At 35.9% G+C, this 25,084-nt stretch overlaps 1 protein-coding gene across 5 annotated transcripts in view; it reads left to right on the top strand.

The window, feature by feature from the left end:
- Positions 1-25,084, top strand: part of LOC113239948 (homeobox protein homothorax) — a 452,743-nt gene that overhangs the window by 34,925 nt on the left and 392,734 nt on the right. For all 5 annotated transcript variants that reach the window (XM_026477122.1, XM_026477119.1, XM_026477123.1 and 2 more), the window contains exon 3: positions 8,671-8,812. In XM_026477122.1, the coding sequence (XP_026332907.1) occupies positions 8,671-8,812 (142 nt within the window). The remainder of the gene's footprint in view (positions 1-8,670; positions 8,813-25,084) is intronic.

Here is a 25,084-nt window from a genome sequence, read left to right as displayed (position 1 = left end):
TGGTATGGCGTCTAGCACGGTATGCTAGGAGACGTCGGTTCGAGTCCGGCCAGATTGAAGGAATTTTTTTGAGTGTTCGATCTTTTTTTTCTTTTGAAATTGTAACAGTTAGACATTGATTAAATCAACGTTTAAAATTTACGAAATTTACAGGAACGCGAACGCAAAATTAAGTAACAATTACTTTTTCACCTCACTAGCTAGGGAAGGCTTTTTTTCTCATTAGAAATCTGCGCGCAAAAGCGTTTTTTCCACGGTAGCGTGGAAAAGGCTTTTGAATTTGACCTTGACGATGGACTACGGTGCACCTAACTCTATCTTTCAATGAAAAAAAAAACATCATGGCATAATTATGGCACGATTTGTCGTACATTACTCATGTAATATAAATCCGTTGGCACCATTGACTTACAAATAAATGGACGACGGGTCTAATACACAAACCACGAAAAAAAATGTCCCAAGTCAACCTATTTAAACGTAGTGACATATAAAGGAATATGAAAAAGCTAAAACGTTGAATTTAAATTGTAACGTCATCGCAGTACTGTCTAATTTTGCTTGCTTCGCTGTCAGTCGAACAAACGAAGACTAAAGCGTGAATGACGCTCTGTATACGATTTTTACGCCCTATAAGTTCGGACACTTTTTAGCGCGGACCCGACGTCCATATAATTGTAAGTCAATGGTTGGCACCTATATTTTATTCTTGTTATTGATGACATTAAATTGACAACGATAACTTATTTTATTTATTAAAATTGATTTGTTATAGTTCAACTGTTTTTCTTTCATCTACCACGTTCTTCCCTGTAGTGAGGTGAAAAGTTGTGTGTTTCGGTCGGCAACGAAGTCGATTTACGTCTAGTGTATTGAAACCCTCGTTACGCTGGACTCTCTGCCCTCGTGATTCGATCTTGGCTTCTTTCGTTTGCTTAGGTTCAGGATACAAGTACTCGTATCAAACAACAACATTGCAGCCTTGCATAACAAATAGCTGTTACTACTGTGCTCTGCTAGTCATAACTAACGCATTTTTATTTCGGTTTCTTTCGATATGTTCGTATCTAAAGATTTATTGTCATATAAAAAAAATGCTCATTACACTGATTTTGCTTAACAACAAAACTGTAACTAATTAAGATATAAAAAAAACGCTTATAGGGGTTGTAGATCTCGTTTTGCTGTTTCCAGATATACAAAATTATTTTTTAATAGAGTTGCTCAAAACGTGGTAATTTTCGTGCCGAAAGTTGGATTTTTCCCACTACTGTTTTTTTTTAATGACTGTTGTTTCCAGTCTTAAACATAAAAAAGACAAAAACAACTAAAATGGTTGTATATTTATTTAATATTTATGTGCTTTGTGACGTAAGTCATTCGTCATTAAAACTTATATTTACTTACAAACATCTTATTTGTTTAAATTGCATAGGTGTTTTATAAAACAACGGGCTACATTTAAAAATACCAAAATATTTTCCATAAAGATGGCTGATTGAGTATTAACAATGACCGGAGGTGAGTATTACGCGAGACCGCTGCCCGCCGTGCCACTAAAATATACTGTTTTATTTTACTTTCAATGTAGTTATTTCGCAAATGTATTAAAAAACCTCATTTGACACACGTGCGGATTTGTCATTTTCACTCGAGTCTTGACCCTCGCCACTGGCACGGGCCAAGAAGTCACGAGACTCGTGAATAATGTGTAACTTTCCGCAATTATATCAAAAATAACTATATTTGTCCTCACAAAGCAACAGGACGCATATTAACAATAAGGTACTTAGATTAATGAGTTAGTTACATTTGTGAGAGACTGGAGTCTAAACTAGGTCTAGCTTGTATGATAAGTCTCCAGGCACCCACCCCGCGTGTAGTACAACACATTAAGTGGATAATGACTGTATGAATGGAGAGACAAGAGAGACTACATTAAACATTGTATTATATTAAACTTAGAGCCAAGTCCAAACTCGTAGTACCACTATTTCTTTTAATCAAGGCAAACCACTCTTTTATAGGGAACTGTATATGTTTTTACAATAAGATTGCGTAGCTTATACTAAGATTATCATTTGCTAAGTTTAAAAACTTCATTAAAAATTTTAATTCAAAAGTCATATTACAAAATTGAATAGAATAGAATAGAATAGGAATAGAAAAACATTTATTCATCGGTACATACAACACAATAACCAAAAATAGAAACACAATTACAAAAAACAAGCAAAATAAAATACAGGAGGAAAATGTGAAAACCTAAAATTAAATAATAAGCTTATATATACAATGTGTTGTATGCAACCATGAAAAGGCCACGACTCAGCTTAATGCCAGTCAGGAGACTGGCGCTGTTCTTCCGTCGTAATAAAATTAAAGACTATTTGTCAGACAAAGATGTATGGAAAGACGACATGGCTCCAGGTTCAACACAAATTAGATTCAATGTGTATTCCGTAGCATTTAAGCTGAAAAAGTAACGTTTCAAGTGTAAATTTACCAATTTGTGCGTGTGTGAGCAATCGTGCGTGTGTATAGGTATATTAATTAATCAATTTTGTTAATTGTCGATTACGTTAGTTGATGGTGAGGAGGACAGCACTATCGTGCATTTTGTCCATTATATATATACACGCTCCTGTAACTCTTCATACTGGCAAGGTTAAATACCGAAAGTACACGGAAGTGCGTGAAAGGATTGATGAAAAAACCGACCTCAAAAGACATTTAAGAAGTAGTGGAATATTTTCTTCCAATTTAAATGGGACAATACTGATATACCCCCTTTCCAACAAAAAATAATAATCAAAATCGCTTCAGAAACGCCGGAGCTATCGCGTAACATACATACAAAACAAAAACATACTGTCAAATTGAGAATCTCCTTTTTTGAAGTCGTTTAAAAATGAAAGCAAAAGTCATGTGACGCGATCTCGATTACCCTCTCTTTTACACGATTGGGAAACTAGTGTAACGATATTCTGAAATAGCTGTTGAGTTAAAAAACAATATAATGAAACGTAGTTTTTATTATTATTTATTATACCAAGTGACGGGACTAACAAGTCGTGCTCCTGGTGGTAAGCCACACGCCTATCCATAACAGTTGCAGTGCCACTCAGAGCTTTAAATCGCAAAGATCTGATGGGCACTGCCACTGCGCCTGTCACACTGAGACAAAAGTTGACAAGTCTCATGTGCATGTAATTAATTAGTTTCATTTGTGTGGGCAGAGTTCCTTTTCAAGTTTTATCAGTGCTCTTTTATGATACAGTTAAGTTTGTTTATATTTAGTTATTCACGCAAAGATACTATAGAAGTGTTCAAATATCATAATACCGATTAAACTTTAACCCTTTCACAGTAAACTTAAGATGTAAGCAAAGATACGCTGCCACAGGCGCCACTCAACCAAGTGTTACGGCAATAGCCAGATATCTGATCAAAACTTGTTAAGAAACTTGAAGCTTCTGTTCGGGGTGCGGCCCCAGTGACAGCGGTGTCAACATGCCGCGTATGTGTCGGGGCGCAGGGGTGTCTCTCAGATTTTCGCGGGTAACCTATCACAAAGTCGAAAATTTTTTGTCCGAAATAACGATTGTTCGAATTTTCATTACACCGAAAACCGAATTATAACGAAACAGTTGTTATTTCAGGATATGTTGAATGTTTATCGCAAATACATGATTAGGTTCGGTTAGGTTAGGTTTAAAAGAAAAAACTTTTTACTCGCAAAATTATTGTCGAGGTTATGAAATTTTTACCAAACGTTATTTCTGGAAAATGTCATTTCAGACTCCTGATAGGTAATATTAATTTGTTAATAATAAAAACAATATTTTTCTGATTTACGTTAGTACTGATTACTAACATGGGACTTAAAAAAATACTCCAGAATTTTGCTCTACGACTTTTTTCTACTTATACAGTAGCAGTACCTAGAAGGAAAGCTCATTGTGAAAAAGTTGTTGAAAGGGTGATGGTGAAATTACAGGCACATGGAACTTGTCAAATGTCTCAAAGTGACGGGTGCAGTGACAGTGCCTCTTAGATTTTAGAATTTAAAGCTCTGAATGGTACTGCAACTGCTATTGAACAGCTATTGCATTTTGTTAGAGGATGTAAATAAATATGATTTCTATGTTGTTTGTAACTATAATAATGATAATAATTTTTTTGTCCGAAATAACGTTTGTTCGAATTTTCATTACACCGAAAACCGAATTATAACGAAACAGTTGTTCTTTCAGGATATGTTGAATGTTTATCGCAAAGACACGATTAGGTTCGGTTAGGTTAGGTAGGAATTAAAACACATTAGGACGAAGTAGGGTCTTATTACACACCCATCACATACTTGTAGATACACACCATACTGCATTTACTTGATTTAGGTGCGTAAATGTGGTTCAAACCAGCTAACAAGCTGAGAAGAATAAAGTAAATAATAATAATAAAGACCACCTACCTCATAGATATTGCCGTTCCCAATACAAACAACCTAAAACAGAAACACACTGAAAAAATACAAAAATACGTACCTTTAACAGACGAAATCAAACAAATGTGGCACCAAGAAACCATAAAATAGTCCCCATTATAATTTCATCAACTGGTATTTTAGCGAAAATCCTTCATACTGCCTTAAAAATGATAGATCTGCACCCTTAAACCTACATACCTCTACAAAAGTCAATTGTACTAGACACATGCTTGAAAGTCCGCCGTTTCTTAAATACACCTGATTCGACAAACTCCACAAAAAATCACCACTCTGGCACATTCCACCACAATACCACAACCGAACCAGAATACTTGGCTTAGACACGTACCTGGTTCCAATTATCCGACCTGCAGTCGAGTACAAGAAAATATCTTAATAATAATAATAACCTACACACTCATAGCTCTGCACTAGGGAAACCCTGTATCGCTGGTGCCATGGACACACATAGACAACCACAAATTACACTCAAACTCACGAGATAAAATGCCATGCAAATATTTCTCCCGGCACGGGATTCGAATCCGAGATCTCTTGCGTGGCAGTCCATCATGATAACCGTTAGGCCACAGAGGCAGTTTAACTGGTAGGACAATGTATATTGATAATGTAGTTTTTTTAATTACAAGATATTCTTTGAAATCTCTTTTGCATCTCCTAATTTTCTGCCTAATTACCAAGACACTACTACTGGACACGAACCAGCGGTCTGGCCATACCGTGGCTCATAGCTTCTTAGTGTAATTAATAATTATTACAAACTAGTTGAGTAAGTTCACAAAAATAATTGAACATTGTGATATTCAATAAAAACCTAATATTTCTATGTATAGTTTGCATGAAATATAATTGCTTCTTAGCAATAATACTGCCTGTTTTTTGAAATATACGTAAAGTCCAAATCTATATTGGGGCACCGTTTATTTAAAAAAAGTATTTTTAATAACGAGAATGTCGTATGCAGTTTGGGGTTAATAATGATTTTAAAAAAGTGAATAAAAGAATTAATCATTCAATGTTCTAAAAAGATAACCTAGATTATAAATACAATGCAAGTTACAAAAACATAGTGGCTATTGAAAATTAATGTTAATTTCCAACGGCAAGAAAATGCTAATTAAACAGACCACGGACTTCTATTTATTGCTTGGTTAAATTTGAAAATTGAATTTGAAAAAAATGCAAACAAAAAAACGCAACTTATCTGCTCATAGATCATAACACACCTTCCAGAAAGAACTTTTAAGTAGTAACGCGTTCCAGGATTTTATTCTAGAACTGAGTTTTCAAAAAGGTCATCACTTTTTTAACTTCACTATTTAACTTTTTACATTTACTAGTCTAACCTGGCATCGGTAAGGAAAGTATAGTAATTAAATAGTAATTTATATGACTGAATTACATTGCCGCGGGTTCTGCGTTTTTTTGTTAGCTCAAAGAGTAACAAGCAAGTAGTTTTTGCTTCACACTCGAGTGACTAGATCCTATCTGTGTACAATAAAATAATAGTATGACTGCGTTTACGAGATCAACGACTTTAAAGCTACATGTTAATTTTGATTGTAATAAAAAACAGGTTGTGTAGATACTTTGATAACTCGTATTAATAATAACGTATTTATTTTCAAGCTTTACGGTTTACAACAAAAAAATTGTTTAGGCAAGATTAAAGCATTATTCCCATCTGATCCCAGTTTTAAATCCCAACTGATTCACTCTATATTTTGCAACTTCCACCGGATCCACTCATTGTATTTGTAAGGTAAGTGCAGCCAAGAGAAAAGGAAATTTTAAAATCAAATATTATATTATATAATACTATTCATTGACTAACTGTGACATTCCCAGCCAAAAGTTGGTTAGTGTCGTATTTGTGATAACATAATTTGTAAATTTTGCGTCATCTCTTAGAGGTTTTAAATGTTTTTCTTATTGCATGTACCACAGTACCTAACAAAAATAAACTTGTAAGTACCAGGGTATCAGGTGGGAATAATATAATTATTTATTCCTGATCCGATGGTAATAAAAATAATATAAAATAAATAATACGGATCCACCAGGGGATCGTATCCTAGGATAAGCAGGTTAAAACATTATCCCTGGCTGTCTGTGTATTGTTTGTGTGTTCGTGTGTTTTTGATGATAAAAAGACATTACATTACAAACAATTACGCCTGAGCTTTTCTACATACAAATACTCCGAGTAAGAGTTGTCCAAGTCTAGTACCGTGAGTAAAGTTACTTTTAAATTTGACATTTACTTGCATAACGCGCTTGCTTGATGCGCTTATTGTGTTTTATTCTCGACACTAAGGAATTTTGTGTGTTTACCTTTTTAAACAGTGCTAGCACATTTACAGTTGTGGATGGGACCTGTTTTTAAAAAAAGAATGCCAGTTCAAAAATAGCATTTCAGACAGAAATGGACGTTGCGTGTGTGGCTTTTTTTTATAAATTGGCATTCCCGTTTAATCCAGATGCTTTCAACGATTATTTATGAGTTAGTACTATTTCAAAAATATTTAATTGTATTAAAATAATGGAATACAAGTTTTTTTTAAAGCAAATTGACGAACGCTTGGAACCTCAACTGATGTTATGAGACGATGAGGCTGACGACGCGTTTGTGTAGTAAAGGCCTGTGCAGTTTGTGCCTCAAATTGTAACATTCGAGAAACACAGACCAGACAGAACACAGATGTAGTACATTCTTCTGATTACTATTTTCTACATGACATATGTTTTATTTGTCTGATGTCGTCGTGCACAGTGAAACTATACTTGTGCACGACCTCCGAGACCGAGCGGCTTGCATACTGGTTTTCATGGTGTTGCCGAGGTCCTGGGTTCTTTCCCCTGTCAATGTAAAACTAACTTTCCAATATTGTCTCTGGTCTGGGTGTTTGTGGTATCGTTGTTGTTTCTGATTTCCATAACACAAGTGCTTCAGTTATTTAATTTGGGATCAGAGCAACGTATGTAATGTTGTCTAATATTTATTTTTCATTATTTATCTTATGACAACTATACAATCTTTGTATTGTGAATCAATACAGTAATTAATAAATGTACGTTGAGTACCAGAAATATAATGAACAGATGAGACAGAAACTAATGACAGAATGTGCGCTAATGATTTTCTTTCCACGACGATTTTTTGTCATTAATTTTAAAATTTGAGTATACTAGACGTATTTTCACACATTGTAATGTTTGCTTGACATTCCAGTAACTGAAAATTGTCTTTTATGATACTACATATAGTGCTTTTATCATTGTAAGTACAATTTTGGTTTCGAATATTTTGCCCCGCTAACACTGGCCCCTTACACAAACTTTGGCAGAATGACGATGAATATCAGTGTCACGTCTGCACAATCTATATCTAATCTGTGATCGCGCGGCAAAGGTCGAGAGTTGTACAGCCTTTTGTTTTTAATATGTGGTATCGCGGTACCATCTCCGAGGTAATCAAGAACGTATTGAATTTAAAGGGATGCTTTAAAAGTTTATGGGCTTTTTGATTTGTGGTTTTGAAGATTAATTATAATTATTTTATTATTGTTTTGTAGTTTTGAATAAACCTTAAGTTAAAACGTGTTCAGGGCAAAATTCATTTATGAGTGTTTAAAAGAAATATATTAAGTTAGTAAGAATAACAACCATACCTTAGAATAATAACGCATAGAATGGTAGTTTCATATCAAACGTACTGTCACAAGTGAGGCAAAAATCGAATTCATGTAGGCTAGTTTTAGTAGTAGGTTAATTTTCGGTTTTAGTGAATATTTATATAAAAATACCTACAAGTTGAAACGCGTTACTTCCTTGTGGAATGTGATGTAAGTATCTATTTTATGTTTGTCTGACGTATTTTTACACTCATTTACCGCACAATTCTTTATTTTAGCTAAAATTCTTGATCTGTTCGCGGTGCAAGTTGACCTTGAGCACTGAAGGCCCGCCCGGTCGTGTAGGCCCTTTTAGCGTGCTTCAATTTGCCTCACTTAGCGTGTGCGGACTAGGTTTCTATGCGTTATTATTCTAAGAACCATACATAAAAAATGAAACTGTTTCAAGATGTAGGCAAAAAAATTCCGTATCAAATACATGGTGTTTTCTAAAATAGTATTTTAAAATATTTTTCTGTGTTGCAGGCATCCCCTCTTTCCCCTCCTGGCTCTGATCTTCGAGAAGTGCGAGCTGGCGACGTGCACCCCCCGCGACCCTGGCGTTGCGGGGGGCGACGTCTGCTCCTCCGAGTCCTTTAACGAGGACATCGCGGTATTCAGTAAACAGGTACGTAACATTACCCATAGATGGCGTTTTCATAAATTGTTAAAGTTGCCCTCATATTGATAAAAGATGGCGCTGCCAAAAGTTAGATTTGTCAGAATTTATAGGCTTTATAAGATCGTGAGTTTGCTGGGAAGTTTTGATTTAAGAGTTTAAGTGTTATTAATTTGAATATCCGTGTGTATACGAGCATGTATTCCATAGAAGTAAAACAAAAATAATAACGAACTTAGTTTGTTACCAAAACGTAGAATATAGCGATAATCAACAGCAGTAGTTATTATTAAAGAAATGCATAGAAATGGTAGCTAGAGCATCGCCATCAGCTATAATATCATTTCAGTAAGAGCTCGAATAGCAAGCACTGTGGAAATTTTCTGAAAATCCGTAATAAAAATCCATGCTCCCCCAATACCATTCCATATACAAAAACCATTCAGAGGCAAACGAAAATTACTCGCAAAGAGAATTCCGAACGGAATAACTTTGTACGGCGCACCTGCTCCCGTTACCCATCAGAATTAAAAAGTAAAAAAAGCGCGCGAACGCATTCGAATATTAAAATGTCGCGAGCAAAATGGCCTCTCGTAAATCAGTAGCGAGCAATTTCTTCGGCATAATGTTTTAATACCTTAATAACTATAAAGTGTAATTAGTAACGGTAAATCTTAATCGATCGAATTGTGATCGCAGGCATCCCTTATCGATTGTTTACGCGATTTCAGTCTCGCTATTTGCTCGTCTCGATTAAATCTTGCTTGTTTGTACGCAAATTTGGTCGTAAACTAAATTAAGTCGCGCCCTCGACAGAAATCGATTCGATGCGTTCTTATATTAATTTTTGTAAAGCTATGTTCACAAACGAAAACAACCTAACCAAGTGCGTTGACTCGAATCAAAGAAGTAGAAAAAAAAAGGAACAAACGTCTCTTATTTTGAAAGTCGTTAAAATAAAACTCGAAACTACTTCAGAAAAAAAGTTTAGGGTGATTTATGGGGCATTAGGGAAGAGAAACAGAACCGAGTCTTTTAAAAACAATCATGTCCGGTGTAAAAAAAATGTCCTTGTTTGTAAAAAAATAGTCCCTTACTTCTGGGAAGGCTGAACTTCTCATGAGAGTCTTATTAAAATTGACAGGTATATTTTATAGAAAGTGATCGTAAATAAACACAGCTTTTAACAAGTGTTTCATTATACGATCCGCATAATAACATGATGAAGCGAATCGCCATAGTTACACCTATTATTTAAAGAACATAAAAACGCCGTAAATAGAGTCATTTTTTAACAATTCGGCTTCGTAAAACTGGTAATCTGGGTACAAACCGACAATCAAGAGCCTTGTATGTTTTTACAAGTTTATAATACCGCAATTGCTTTGTGGCTTTTCTTTTTTCTACAATAGGCACAATAGGCGTTGACATGTTGCGGTGAAATGCAATTTAAAAAAATTACATTAAAGTCTTCGCTAATGAGGTCGTGTCATAATATCAATTTGACTGTCGGAAGTGACTTTGTTGTAGCGTAGGTCAATATTAAGTTTCACTTTTAAACCACAACAATAATATTATTGATTCGTTATCAGTCAAAGACTTCATTGTAAGTTAAATGTTGAAATTAAATTGTATTTATAGAGGTACTTTATAAGTAACGGTGAACTTTGACGACCTGTCTCGGATAGCAGTCACTGAGATAGATAATGAGTTGACAGTTTCATGGAACTGACCACTCTTTATTATTTATAACTTTGCGTCTCTCGGTTCGGTAAGGCGCTCGTCTTTGCACGAAACAACAGTACCTACAACTATACTAAAAATAATGTAGAATGATCCCTGTGAGAGTTCATAAAAATCTGTACAATATAACCTTGTAAGGACGTGCATTAATTTACGTATTTCATAAACTATTTTTATAAGCTTCGCTTTGAAATATATGGCCTTTGTTTAAGTAAATACATTAAATTTAAATAAAAATAACACTAAATCATTGATTATTTGTGAGAACTGAGCGGAAAAACATTTTTTACGACAACGTGCAAAGGTTACTTCATTATACTTGCTAGATGAGCTATATCGATAAATAGTTTTTGATAATTTGATGATGAGTGTTTTGAATGACATGATAAATGATTTTTCAAATTTTCGCAAATATCTGTTGAAATTGCATTTTCATTATTCTTGTGTGTCAAAAAAATAAAACTATAAGAGAGAACTTTTGCTTCAAAAATCAAATACTTTAAATCTATCTACTTTACCTTATCCCTATGACATACGTCAAATGAAGTGTCACAAGAATCATCCAAGTTTGTGTTTAGTGTAGCATTAATAAAAAAAAATCAAAATCAGTTGACACGTACTTATTGGCTATAAAAACTATATCGTCAAAGATTACGTTGTAAAACGTAACATTTATCATGTATTTAGACAAGTTACACGTACAGACGCTAATCGTCCGTTTTAATTACTCCAATAAAACGTTTATCGGTAGCCGTAGAACGTGAAATCGCCACAAAAAGAGATAAATCGGTCCTCTCGCTCTAACACTCCTAATAAAGTGACGTCCATAACTCATCGCTACACGAAATAAATCATAAACGGTAAAGTGTTTATTTTCGACGTACTTAATATGTTATAAATTTATTTAAGTGGCATGCGGTGCGATTGTTGAGAGTGATTGATATAGTGCTCTCCGACGAGTGATCGGGTTAGTTGTGATACTGTCATTTCGCTGTCATCGACCATGCAGACCAGTGGCTGGCTAGTCAGTAGCTCAAATGACTGCTGCTGAGTAGGCAGCGAGTACGCACTCGCATTACCAACCTATTTTTTGCAATCGTAAACTTTAATGAAAATGTCACACGTCATTTGTAAGCAAATGAGCGATAGTTGCGCAACGATCCCCTGACGGATGTGTAATACACACTTGACCTTTAGAACTGTTATTAAACGCTTCAATTTATGTGACGCTAAAAGGAAAATTGCTGATGGCATCGATGCGTAAGTACTTGGATAAATCAAGATGATATTTTACCATTGAATGAAGCGTATAATGACAAGTAATTATAATATAATTGCGGGAATTTTAATTGACAATCGAGGGGAAGCGACCGGCTCTCTCATTGGCATTCACGAGTACGCATTACTGCCGATTCAAACGAAGATGTGGGATTAACTACGATGATATTTTAATGCAGAAATCTGAAGAACGTTGTTTTGAATATCCGTAAGTTCACCCGAGCAAACATCTCGTGACTGATGTCAATTTCCAAAGGCACTAATTAACTTTTTGCTCAGCGCAAAATAACTTCATTGGGCGAAGTCTTACTTTTAATTTTTAGAGAAATGTGTATAATATTGCATCTTCCGTGTGGTCGATAGTTATGATTTTCACATCAAATGGAACTAACAAATGCGCGGGTTTATATTAAGAAGTCACGATACGGACGCGATGTTTTGTTGTTCTTTCATTCCTTACATTATTATTGAGAGTTTCATATTGACACTGCGTGTTTGTCATCATTTATAAAATCTTTACAGAAATGCAAATATTTGGAGCATGGTTTTAATTTGAAAATTACAATTTTGTAAAAAAAGCCCTTTGTTTTCAGTAACGCTAGCGTGTCAAGGAGCGCCTAATTAAAATAAAAAGCACGCGATGAGAAGGTCATGTAGTTTGGACTTTATTTTTTTTTTAATTTTTGTTTCTCGTCACAGTTCGATTCTTGTATCTCTATTAGCCCAGCCTAGAATGGCGTGAGCCCATTCTTTAGCATACTGTATTATGCGCATTGCATGAGTGTTTTTCGCTCGGTTCTCACAAACACCGCGGTAATTACGGAACAGACACCTACTTTAAACGACGCTCATTGCTAATTACGAACGCATTCTGTGATTGTTGTAGATGCCATCGTTATTGGAACACCTTTATTCTCACTCATGATGGTACTTAGTTGCAAATATTCACATAGTAAAGGTTTTTAGCTGGAAGCAAGAAGGAGACCTATTGACATTTAGTTTTTATTCCACAAATAATTCCAGATTGTTAATTTACGAGCTGATAAGTTCACTATTAATGGACTTTTAATTAATGCTCCCGTTTATTATAACTGCTGTTTGAAGAATATTTGTAATAAAAGTCTATCGGTTAAAAACTAATAAATTACAAAATAACTATGTGGTACGTAAACAGCGCAGTTTTCTTAGCATTAATAACTAGCGTATTTGTAATTACATGGGGCGAGTAGCGCCGGAAAAAAACATAGTCGTAACGGATGAGCGCACGCGCGTCCTCCGAGATGACCTATTTGTAGATATATCATATGATTTACATCGTTGTATGCGCGATTGAAATCTTTTGTGCCGCCTATTCGTAGCGCTTTAGGTCAGGCCACGTCTTACCACCGATGAGCCACTTCACGGGCGCGTCGCGTCACTTCGGAGCACTATCAAAAGATGACAAAAGCAACAGTTGTAAAAACTGTCTGTGACAGACACTGCTCTTTTGCTATTATGCTCCATGCATGAAAAGCTAACATTGTGTATTTGTTTACATCTGTCTGCGTTTCGTTTAACACAGTAATTGTCAATTGTCATGGGATTTGGACGCGCAATTTAACCTCTTTGTCGCCATGATCCAATTCAGCGTTTCGCGCCGAAATAAAATAAATAATGGCGGATCGATGCGCGGTCGCTGGCAGCTGCGCGGGCGCACAGCACAATATTCATTAGCCGCGCGCGCTAGAGTGGAACCGCGATACGATATGTTTTTTGTCTCTCCCTCGCACGCAGCACTTGCATTTTTTTTTCGACAACGCATCGGCGATTTCGTTTTATCGTCCCCATCGAGTGGTTTTTGCCGTTTGGAATTCCTTACGCATCTTGTTTCGGGTTCGTTTGTGGATAAAGATTGTAGATACTCTCGGTTTCTTTTCCAATTTACGTGGGAAAGGTGCAAATTTTATTTTCAATGTCTCCTTGAAAACATTTACTTAAAGTACCATTGAGGTCCTTCACCAATTTCTGCATTACGTTCAATAAAATATATAGACGACACCGTGTTGACTTCATTTGGAATTTAAATTTGATTGTGGCGTTTCATATTTAGCGTAGTCTTGCCTGCCGGCGCGGTGCACAGTAGCCTACGCTGTGGAAAATATCACAAACATGCAACGAAATGCATTTAGCACAGCACATTCCGCTCGCTGAGTCGAGGTTAACGAATTCTTATCATGGAACGGATTTAATAAAATTATAGTATGTGCCTCGTATGTATGAATTGTAGTATGTACCTATGAATATATTCAGTGAGGTAACAGTGTTGTGATTGGGAGTATTCTAACCTTTACGTTCTGATTAATGCCGGTCGCCGGTTGCACCATACGATAGCGTGCGCCACTCAATTAGTGCTTGACACGCCGTCCGACAGTCGCGTTTTTGTCCGCTTAAAACAGCATTAATATGTCGATGGACTAAACATTATGTCCTTTCAACACGTTTGTTTTTGACGTCAATGCCATTTTGTAATGAACTGTGCGAAGTAAAACTTCCGTCTTAATTGATTCCTTAAAAGTAAAAAAACAGAAAGTCGCTCCTACAAAGTTTGTGCAGACGGAAACGAAAGGAGATTTTGAAAATGGAATGTATGTTATAAATTGCGGAAGGGTCGTTCTAAATCAAAATTCGTGAGGGTTCGACATTTGAATACGCCAATCGTGTCGTCCTGGAACGCGATTGGTCAGCTTCGGGGCATCAGGGGTGAAGCGTTTTGTTGATTTTTTGAATTATCAAATTTAATCCAACCAGCCAGCTACTGAGAGCAGATTGCGTTTCGTTCTTATGTAATTGACATTGATGGCAACAAGCAGATTAATTAATATTAAACAGCGCATAACCCACGCGATTAATAGTTCAAGATTCACTCATAATTCCTCACACTAACCACTTAGCAAGAGTAAAAAAGAAATAATATTTTCAAAAAGCGTCTACCGATTAGCGGTCCAACTTCAGTTATACGTGTAGCAAAAAGGCTCAGAGTCGCCGCCTGGTCGGCACGCGGTTTTTGCGCGTGCGCAGCGAAAACGACCGCCAAATGAGTATTAATTCGAGTCAGTTAATAATGACATAAATACACTAGGTGCAAAACTGGATTGTACAGGGTGACACTACTGATGAATTGGTCAATTTCAACTCATATCTTATTTTATCATCTTAGTACAAACGTGAAAGTGTACTTGCGTGTGTTTATTATTCAAGAAAGCAGCAAATGCTTGACAGGTTAGATGAAATTTTGGGAATAGATAGTTTATGTCCAGGTACACCTAACACTTTCATTGCAGCCACGACGTGTCTTCAAAAACTTTGCGTTTTAAGATGAATAAACAAACTATCACCCTGTATGTCCCTGTATGTCTTTACTATAATTATAAGGTGCGCAGGCGCATTCCGAGCGACACGTCGTCGCCGCTTTCCCGCCGTTAGCGACATGCTGCCATTTTTGAAAAGTGCAAAACATTGACGGTTTTGTCCATGCCGGAAAGGAGAAAATTAAATGCTCAATGTTCAAGTCGCCATTTAATTTTATTGAATGCTTAAAATCAAGTAGAGATCCGTAATCTCTGCCTACCCTTCAGGGATACAGGGTTTTATATTTGTATATTTATGTTACATAGGAAATATTATATGAATGATACAGACGATTTTATAAGACAAATGTTTTGTTTATTAAAGGAAATAATAATGTAACATTTTGCCATTAAAAATGGTACATGAGGCCCCACATCCGACTGAATGAGTTTATTCAGTCAGATCTCTTTTTCAAACTGCTTGTACTTGTTACTTATAATTGTCGTAAGACCCATTTTTGACAGTTTGAATATTTCGGGCTGTGGCCCACTGTACGAGACTATAGAATATACATATTATGATGGTTACAGCTTCTGCCGGTTAGTCATTTAACAGGTGTAAAAAGCGTACAAATGCAAAATTACCAACAAAACAATGGTAGAGGCATACCTCCCCGATAAAAATCTAATTACCTAATTAATCACACGAAAAACTCCCCAAATTTCGGGTAAATCCATTAAATCCGGTACCCGGCATCGATCGTACACATTTAATGCTAAAAATATAAAAAAAAACACTCATTATGTATTTGACAGGAGGGCCGTGGCCCTTTTGACCTAGACCAGTTTAACTTGACCTCCCTTGCAAACGCACAATTTCTATGCTACGCTGTAGTGAACCATTACACTAAAAGAGTTCAAATATTTCTGGGCAGCTGTCTGTACGGCCATTCTTAAATGAGCTCTATTGTAGAGTGAAGTATTAGGAGTTGAGGGTCAATGGTTAGTGGTGTGTAAACAAGGGTAAATGCGGGTGTGTGAAGGGGTGGGCGGGGTGGACCAGTCAGGAGCAGCTGACGCGGATTAGAGGGTGTTTTTACCTACAGACATAAGGGACGTTTTGTAGGTACCTACCTACGCTGTTTGGCCGAACGATGTTTAGGTATTTTTCTGGCTACCTTATTTATTGCAGGATTACTTCCTTAACATGCTTGCAAACTTTCTTTTCTCAAAAGGCCTGCATCCAGATGTGAACTATAATACAAATACAGTACAAGATGGTTTTTAAAAACCAAGAACAAGAATTAAGGTATTTTGAATTATAAATGTAAATTGAAAATACCAATGTAGTTCTCTCTCTAGTTTCCGCTCTCTGGCACAATATTGTTTAAAGATTCATACTAAAAAGTTCCACTGCTGGGCACTGTTCTATAATAACACAGGCTATACTGTAGAGACAATAAAATACTATGCAGTAGCGTAACAAACTCAGGTAATATATTTTATATTTTTCAATTTTCTGCGATTTGTTTGGATAGGCAAATGTTCTGCCGTACAGCCTCTTCAGATGTTGGCGCTTTTTCCTTTATTTAAATTATGTAATGATTGACATTCGATTTTTAAAATTGACAATGACAAAAAACCTCGTATTTCTTATGACCGCAGCATAAGGCCTAATTATTTTCAAACAAAATAAATACCATTTCTGCCCTCATTGGTGAATTGTCTATGTTCTACACACTCCACCACACTAGCAATGAGTTAACGAAAGTATAAAAGCGTCTTTCCCCAAGGAGCGGCCTTCAAACTAAATATATAAATGTGAGAATTTCCGGAAACTGTATAATCATGGTGGAAACATTAATATCAATAAAGGTGCTTTGTCTGTGCGTGTGGTTTGTCCTTTCTATCGATTGACCTGGATTTCGTTTCAGAGACCGACAAAATACATTTACATTTATATTACAATTGTAATATTGTTGTTATTTAAAATATAAAAATATTTTTTATAGTTATTAATACAAAGATCGTACACTTAGAAAAAATTCCTTCGATCCGGCCGGATTCGAAACGACGTCTTCTAGCATACCGTGCTAGACGCTATACCAATTAAGCCACGGAACGAACCAGTGGACCTCACAAATTTTTCTATGTGCTTGCGTCGTAACTTTTGTATTTGGTTTTTTCAACGACGTTTAGTCGTAGCGCTATCTATGAGAAATCTATGATATTTCGTCACGCAGTTAGATACCTTTACAGCTACCAGCCCCGGCTAGAGATGTCGCTATTCATTGTATTTATTTTTGTACTTATTTATTGTTTTTTTTTAAATAAAATTGACAGCGTGTCTTCTTTAATCAATCTAAACAGATTTTAATATACATTTACATGTCAATAATACTACACTTTGGCTGCAAAAATTGGTATACTGGCAGGTACTTCCCTCTTTTACAAGGGTTGAGAACATATTCTTCTTAGTGTGCTGCTTCTTTAAGGAGGTTGGCGCATCTCGGCTATTCTCATTTTTGAAGCAGCCGCACGTGTGCTAAGGTGGCACCAGTCTCTCAGATTTTTCAACTACGAGGTTTTCCAGGTGCCACAACTACGCTTTCCTTGGATTTTCCTCTGTATTATTAGTTGGAATAATACTGCAGCTTACTTTTCTTTACAGTTCTGTATTATTTCAAACTTTTTTCCCATTCGACGAAGAACGTCAACATTGGTAACATTTTGTACCCGCGATATTTCAAGCATACGTCTGTACAGCCCCATTTTAAAAGACTTCACTTTTGAATATAATGCTGGGGTCAGGGTCCAACACTCCATACCAAATAGCAAGATACTGAAGACAAATGCATGTGGAGTTTAAGATTGAACAAGTAACATGCCGCCACAATAATTCATTTCCGACCTAAGTGTACCTTCAAACGTCGAGTTAAAATTAATTATTAAAAAGTCTAGAATTTTCCGACCGTCCGTTATTTACTGTGAGCCGGTGAAAAACGGAATACTTAATTCACTGTTCCTAAATAATTTCTAACTCTATTAACCTGTCAAACGTATACGGATAGTGATGGGACGATATAGAGTAACAAGCATTTGGTTTTTTTTATGAAATCAAGTGACGGGACAAACAGTGCGACTCAGGGGTTTAAATTGCAAAGACCTTGAGGGTCACTGCCACTGCGTCCTGTCACCCATGTGTAGTAGCTTTCTCACTATATCTTCTTCCACGTCGCAACGCTGTCTTATCACAATGTTCTGTAATTTACCCATCGCAGTCTCGAATAAACATTGTAAAGATATAATTTAACGTAAATATCAAATCCTATGTAATGACGTGAAAATCAAACTGTATATTCTCATTGCTATGGGATCAAAATCACTAATTGTATTTAACGCGGTTTATTTTAGCACAGGCAAGTGACGAAAGGTACAGAGACAATTTTGACAGCAGTGAAATTTATACAATGACTTATATTTACACACATTCAGCCAAGTTTTGTTCTCTTGTTAAAGTTATGTTGAAAAATCTATTTATTCCAATATATTGAAATCAAGAAACGACTAAAAATATAAATTATTCACCAGTATTATTTTATATTAGTAAAATACCTATCAATGTTACTCTACGGTTACAAACTACATATATCTATTACTTAATACTCTATACTTCTGTATTAGATAGCAAACTAAAGCCCATCACTATACCATAGTGATCTATTCACCCTTAAATGTACAGCGGTATTCAAAACTTATTCCCCGATCAAGTCCAACCGTTAATCATCCCCTATTCTAGGAATACCCTTAGGTATTAGGTATTTAGCCCTAGGGCGTAGACCTAGTTATTATCTTGATTACAAGGTTGAAATGCAATTATGTTTGCTAGAAGTAGGGTTGTCAATTGATAGCTTACTTTTATCGGATAATTTAACGAACAATATCGTACTTGGAAAGATAAGTAGAGGGGTTTTGATCGAGGGCATTATTATTTATCCAATTGTTCACATTACCAAGTAAAGCAAACCACGTAAAGTAGGTTATTGTCGAAAACAGATTACGAAGGCCCTGTGAATTTGGCAGGTTGTTGGAGACGCTGTTCTTCCAACATCTAGATATGTTTCGTAACCAGTTTCCACACGTCTATTTGAAAGTACAGGATGTAATTTTTAGTTCTTGTCCACCTGAGCGGCGGTAAAGAGCTGAAGAGAACTGTCACTGCATCCGAGACATAAGCTGACAAGTCTCATGTGCCTGTAATTTCACCAGCACCCTTTCCCTTCAAAACCAAAACGCAGTAATGCTCACGTTACTGCTAGCCCTCAGAAATAGGTAAGTTGACAGAACTTCCCTGAACAAACTCTTCCACATAAAGCTCTACTGTTTCGAAAATGAAAAGAAAAAAAAAATCTAATATAATATTAAAAGTCTATTCATATATTAATATTTATACGAACCATTTTTTTAAACAATATCAAGTGACGGGACAAACAAGTCGTGCGCATGATGTTAAGCTACACGCCATAACAATTACAGTGCAACTCAGAGCTTTAAATCGCAAAGATCTGAGAGGTACTGCCACTGCGCCCATCACGATGAAACATAAGTTGCCAAGTCCCATGTGCCTGTGATTTCACCAGCACCCTTTACCCTTCAAAACCAGAACACAGTAATGCTGACATTACTTCTTGTCGGCAGAAATAGGTAATGTGACTGACCCTGGGCGAACTTTTTACAAGAAGCTCTATTGCTACTTAAATTCTCGAAAGTAAGATATCCAGAGCGAAAATATTTTAACTATACCAATGAGTAGACAGGACTTAGTGCCTATCAATTCACACTATTGGTATCACAAGGTCACATCTGCAAAATTACAACTTTGCAGAAGAGACGTTTTAACATCCTATGAACGATATTAGTCGATAATATATTAATGCTTAAATATTCATTATGATCACGTGGGGCTTTATTATATACCAAGGAACGTGGTTCAAGTCAGCGAGTCCATCTGATAACTCACAAACTTCAATTTCAAGACACAGTTTCAGTGTTGTGATGGAAGTAAATAAAACTATAGATAGGCAAAAGAGGCCCATATCGTGAATAGGGCAGATTATAAGTTAATAAATGCTACTAGTGCGAGCTTTTTCGGCCCCGCATGTTCTTTGTCGCGCAGTGAGGGGTTGACTGCGCATTTTGGGCCAATTAGATTTTGTTTGTCAAACACTTTAACGATTGAGAGATTAGTTTTAGTTAGTACATTGTAGAACTATAATAAGATCACATTGCTCTTAATTAATAATAATAGTTTTATTCCAGTAAGCCTCAAACCTCACACGTGACTCTGAAATTTCGGACGGTATTTTATTGAAATATATAATTCCTTATCGCGATTAATTACTTGGAATTTTTGCAATTAGAATAGAGGCATGATTAATTTATCTTTATTTCTAGTATTATATTTGTGCATTTCGCTGTGTTTCGTAAATTCAGTAATATTTTGATGGACACATAAAATAGAATTAGGACGGAGCTCTCGGCTCTCTTTTTAACCGACTTCTTAAAGAGGAGGAGGCTCTCAATTGGACTGTATTTTTTTTCGTATGTATGTTACGCGATAACTTTTGCTTTTTAATAACGCGATGGCTTTTGTGAACCGATTTTGATGATTCTTGTTTGTCGGGAAGAGGGTACCTCAGTATTGGTTCCATTTATTTTATTTTAATTTGAAGAAAACATTCCACCTCCAAGGGTGGCAAACTAGGGGATGAATGACTTTTAAGTTTAGTACCAGTAAAGCTCGTTGTGAAAGAGTGTATCCAGGGAAGTACTGCCAGTTTACTTATTTCTACCGCCAAGCAGTACTTAGTAGCTTAAGATGACAAGTCCTATGCGCCTGTAATTTCACCAGCACCCTTTCCCTTCAAAACCGGAACGCAGTAATGCTCACGTTATTGCTAAGCGGCAGAAATAGGAAGGTAGTAGCTAGTGTTACTAAATTTACAATAACATTTTACCAGTGGTATCTGTCCTCAACACGTCTGATTCTTCTACAATGTTTATTACTTATACATTAGAAGCCGACGTCCCTTCGAAATTTGGCAGAACAGTAAGTAACAAGAAATCGGTCCCCTCATCATCGACACTTTGATGAAACAATCGCGGGGTGAAAGGGTGAACGGACGTAATCTTGATTGATCTTCTACTAATAACACTGTGGGAGATTACTGACTGATTCTTTGGATAGAATATTGAATAACATGGCGTTGGAAATGCCTGTTAAGAATAGCGCGTTTGATTTGCGAATCTTATGTGTTTTGCTACAAAACTTGTGACGATGTTCACCTTCATCGTCATTGTACCTTTTTATCACACTCTTTACAGGTTCCTGGCTAAAATTTTGAATTGTTCTCGAATTTCCTCTTCCTTCCGCTATTCTTGACGTTGGGTCGTTCCGTCATCGTTTACATCAAAATTCTCAAAATGAGAGGACGTGCTCATAGATCATCTTCATGTTAAACTCAGACTTAATGTGATTTACTGTCATTGACTTACAAATAAATGGACGACGGGTCTAATACAAAAACCACGAAAAAAATGTCCCAAGTCAACCTATTCGAAATTTAAATTGTAATGTCATCGCAGTATCGCGCTGTCAGTAGAACAAATGAAGACTAAAGCGGAGTTTGGCGCTCTGTATACGATTTTAGCGCCTTACAAGTGCGGACACTTTTTAGCGCGGACCCGACGTCCATATAATTGTAAGTCAATGTTTACTGTTTTTAAATCATAATATATAGCATATAGGCCCTTTGGGGCTTTTCGTTTCTACTTGCCAATAAATTGATGTGGACCGAATCTTTTCTACCGTTAATGCTAGGCCACTTAGGTACTTAAGGCGAAATGGTATCGTGGGCTTTTTAAAGAATGTAAGGTAGACGTAGAATATTTGCCTTTTTAGGTATAACATATACTCTCTTACTGTAAAATACGTTCGTAGTCCCCGGACGGAACACAAAAGAGAAGTATTCATTGAAATATCTCTATAACCATTGAATCAGATTTAAAAAAAAAAACGGACGAGGTTCTTAATTCCAATTTTTTTTTTGAGTATATTACGCAATTACTCTGAAATCTGTGAACACGATTTCGATAATTATTTTTTGTTGAAAAGGGACTACCTCAGTAGTGGTCTAATTCAAGTTTGATGGAAATATTCCACCTCTAAGGATGGCAAATTAAGGAATGAACCCGGTTTATTTCCGTGAATAATCGCAGTAGAATATGAAAATTTTTGAGAACTTTGTGTTGTTTATTATTCAGCAAAGTTTTAGTCAAGTGTGTTACGGGCCTTATAGTTCACTACAGGTATATAATATTATATATACAGGTATTTTCTGTCTTCATTTTCAATTTAAAAATCAAGTTGAATTCGTATTTGTTAAAATTGTAAAACCGTTTTACGCTCTATGAACCTATATAGACTCCTTTATCATCGTAGGTAACTTATAATCTGAACGGAAAAAAGTTCTTTACTTTGTACGATTTATATTTTTATAGTTTATGTTGTTGATGTGGGTACATAAATTGTTTCCGTTAATATTGTAAGTTTCGTTTGTTAGTAGTGTAAAGAACGGCAGGCTGATTACGTAAAAAATAGCAATCAGCAATAATCGCGCAGTGATCGCGCAATGATCGTGCGATCCATTGCTAAGAGCGTATTACGTATGTTATCGCTGGCTAATCGCTCGCTGATTGTTTAAATGCACTTTTTGCTGACTTTGACAACAACACTAGCGCCAAAAGCAATTTAGTAGCAATCACAGGAACTATTTTTGGAATGTCAAGTTCTAACAGATGAATTCGCGCCGCGCTCGCCTATTTTATAAACAAATATGAAAAAACTTATTAGAAAAAATAACTTGGCGTCGATTTCAAGTGGTAAAGTTTGTGTTACAAGTGGTTGAGTCCCCATCAGCATTGAATCAGTGTATTCATTTTATTTCGTGAGCAAACATCTTCATCACCTCTCTCAAAGTAAGTAACAGTGGTACCTATTTACCTAGAAAATAAAATAGCTGCAAAGTTTATTTTTTAACTTTAATGTCCTGTGTTTTAGAAATGGCCAACAGAGTCTCTAACGACCAATTGGAGGAATTGTTGGGGTTCCTTGCGGACCATCCCACAATAGCGAAAGGAGTGGGGCTTGGAGCAAGGTCCAAAGAAGCCATTGATAAACAGTGGAATGACCTTGCTATTAGGCTAAATTCGTATGGCTCGGGATCTTCAAAGTCTGGAGAACGGTGGAAAAAGGTAAGGTCCCTTTTGTTGTATTTTTCTAAAGATGCTAGATCTTTTTACTTTAACTTTTTGTTTAAATTATTAACTTCTTCTTACCTAATACTTTCTTTTGATTTTCATAGTACTGGGCTGACTTAAAACATAAAAGCAAAACGAGACTTGCTAAAAGGAGGCGGGATGCTGTGGGTACCGGTGGTGGTCCTAGTAGCCAAGATGATCTTTCAGAGATTGACAAGAAAGTCTTGGCTATTATTGGAGAGCAGGCTGTGTTTGGTGATACAGTGCATAGAGTCCCTTTATTTGTAAGTAATTGTAACATCTTCAACATTTTACTTTTATGTAAAAACTAGTTTTATAGTTTAATATTTTTGTTCAGTTAATTTTTGCATTAAATGTTTTCATTTATTATTTTCAGAATGTTGTAACTGAAACACAGCAGCAGCAGCAAGAAGAACAAGAGACCAGTGTTTCCCTGCCATTAGTAGATCTAGAAATACTAAATAGTAAGTTCATCCATGTTATATATTACATTCTCTTATTTTTTTTCTTCTATATTGTTATAACTTACATAATCACTGTATATGTAGAGATTTTTTAATTATTATTTATTACACTGAGTGTTTATATAAGCTAAACTGGGATACTTCTTCTGCTTTGGGCTTGGAAGAGCTTGCTAAGGATAAAACCCATAACACGTTTTGTTGAAACATACTTTCACTTCTTTGAATCCCCGGGCCACTTAAGATAAATAATTTGTTAGATATTTTTAAGTATTATTTTAAGATATATTATAAATTTACAGGTGAGTCAGAGAATTTTAACATGGAGTTAAGACCACCACTTCTGGTAAATTCTCCTCAAGAAGAGACCTCAAGACAAGGACAAACCACCCAAGTTTGTATGTAGAGTAGTATTCATACTAAGTATACATATATATAATAAAGTAGTAACTGTTTTTTACTATAAGTCTTTTTACAGTTACAGATAACCCTACTGAGATTGGCCCACCAGCTGAGAACACAGTTAGACAGACTCAGCAGCCACAACAATGTGGTATAATTAGTTTTCCTTTGCGATCTTTACTATTTTTATTAAAAAACTATAAAAGAGATAACATAAGTTTATTTTTACAGGTGTGGAGAGTCATGTCAGTCGGACAGTTGCTGAACGCCCTCGCCTTAGACGTAACAGAGCTAATATTTCAAGTGAGTAGTTAATAATCAATAATTATAAACATATTACTAAATCTATCAATGGAAAAATAGAGTGTAAGGGCGTAATGTATTGTATTAAATTAAACACTCAACTCTTTATTTCAGATCCATCTAGAATTAGCCCTGAATGGGTGATGGAGTTAGAAAGAAGCAGGGTTGAAGCAGAAAATAAGCTTGCCAATGCTGCTTTAATAATGGCAGAGGCGGCCAAAATTCAAGCTGAAACCCTGAAACAACTGCTGGAGATTGTGCGAATACAGTCTGGAGACATCAACGAAATTTTGAAAATGATGTGCAACTCTCAAAAGCAATAAACAAAATTTTGAATAGTTTAATTAAAATTGAAATTAATTTTTAACATTTGTTCTTTTGTATTATAGTAAGTTGATAAAAATAAGTAGCTGGTAGGGATTTTACAT

Source organism: Hyposmocoma kahamanoa, unplaced genomic scaffold, assembly GCF_003589595.1.
Source record: "Hyposmocoma kahamanoa isolate Upper Pololo Valley unplaced genomic scaffold, ASM358959v1 117, whole genome shotgun sequence".
NCBI classification, from domain to species: domain Eukaryota; kingdom Metazoa; phylum Arthropoda; class Insecta; order Lepidoptera; family Cosmopterigidae; genus Hyposmocoma; species Hyposmocoma kahamanoa.
Note: the sequence above shows the minus strand (reverse complement) of the source record. Positions and strands in the feature narration are given on the sequence as shown.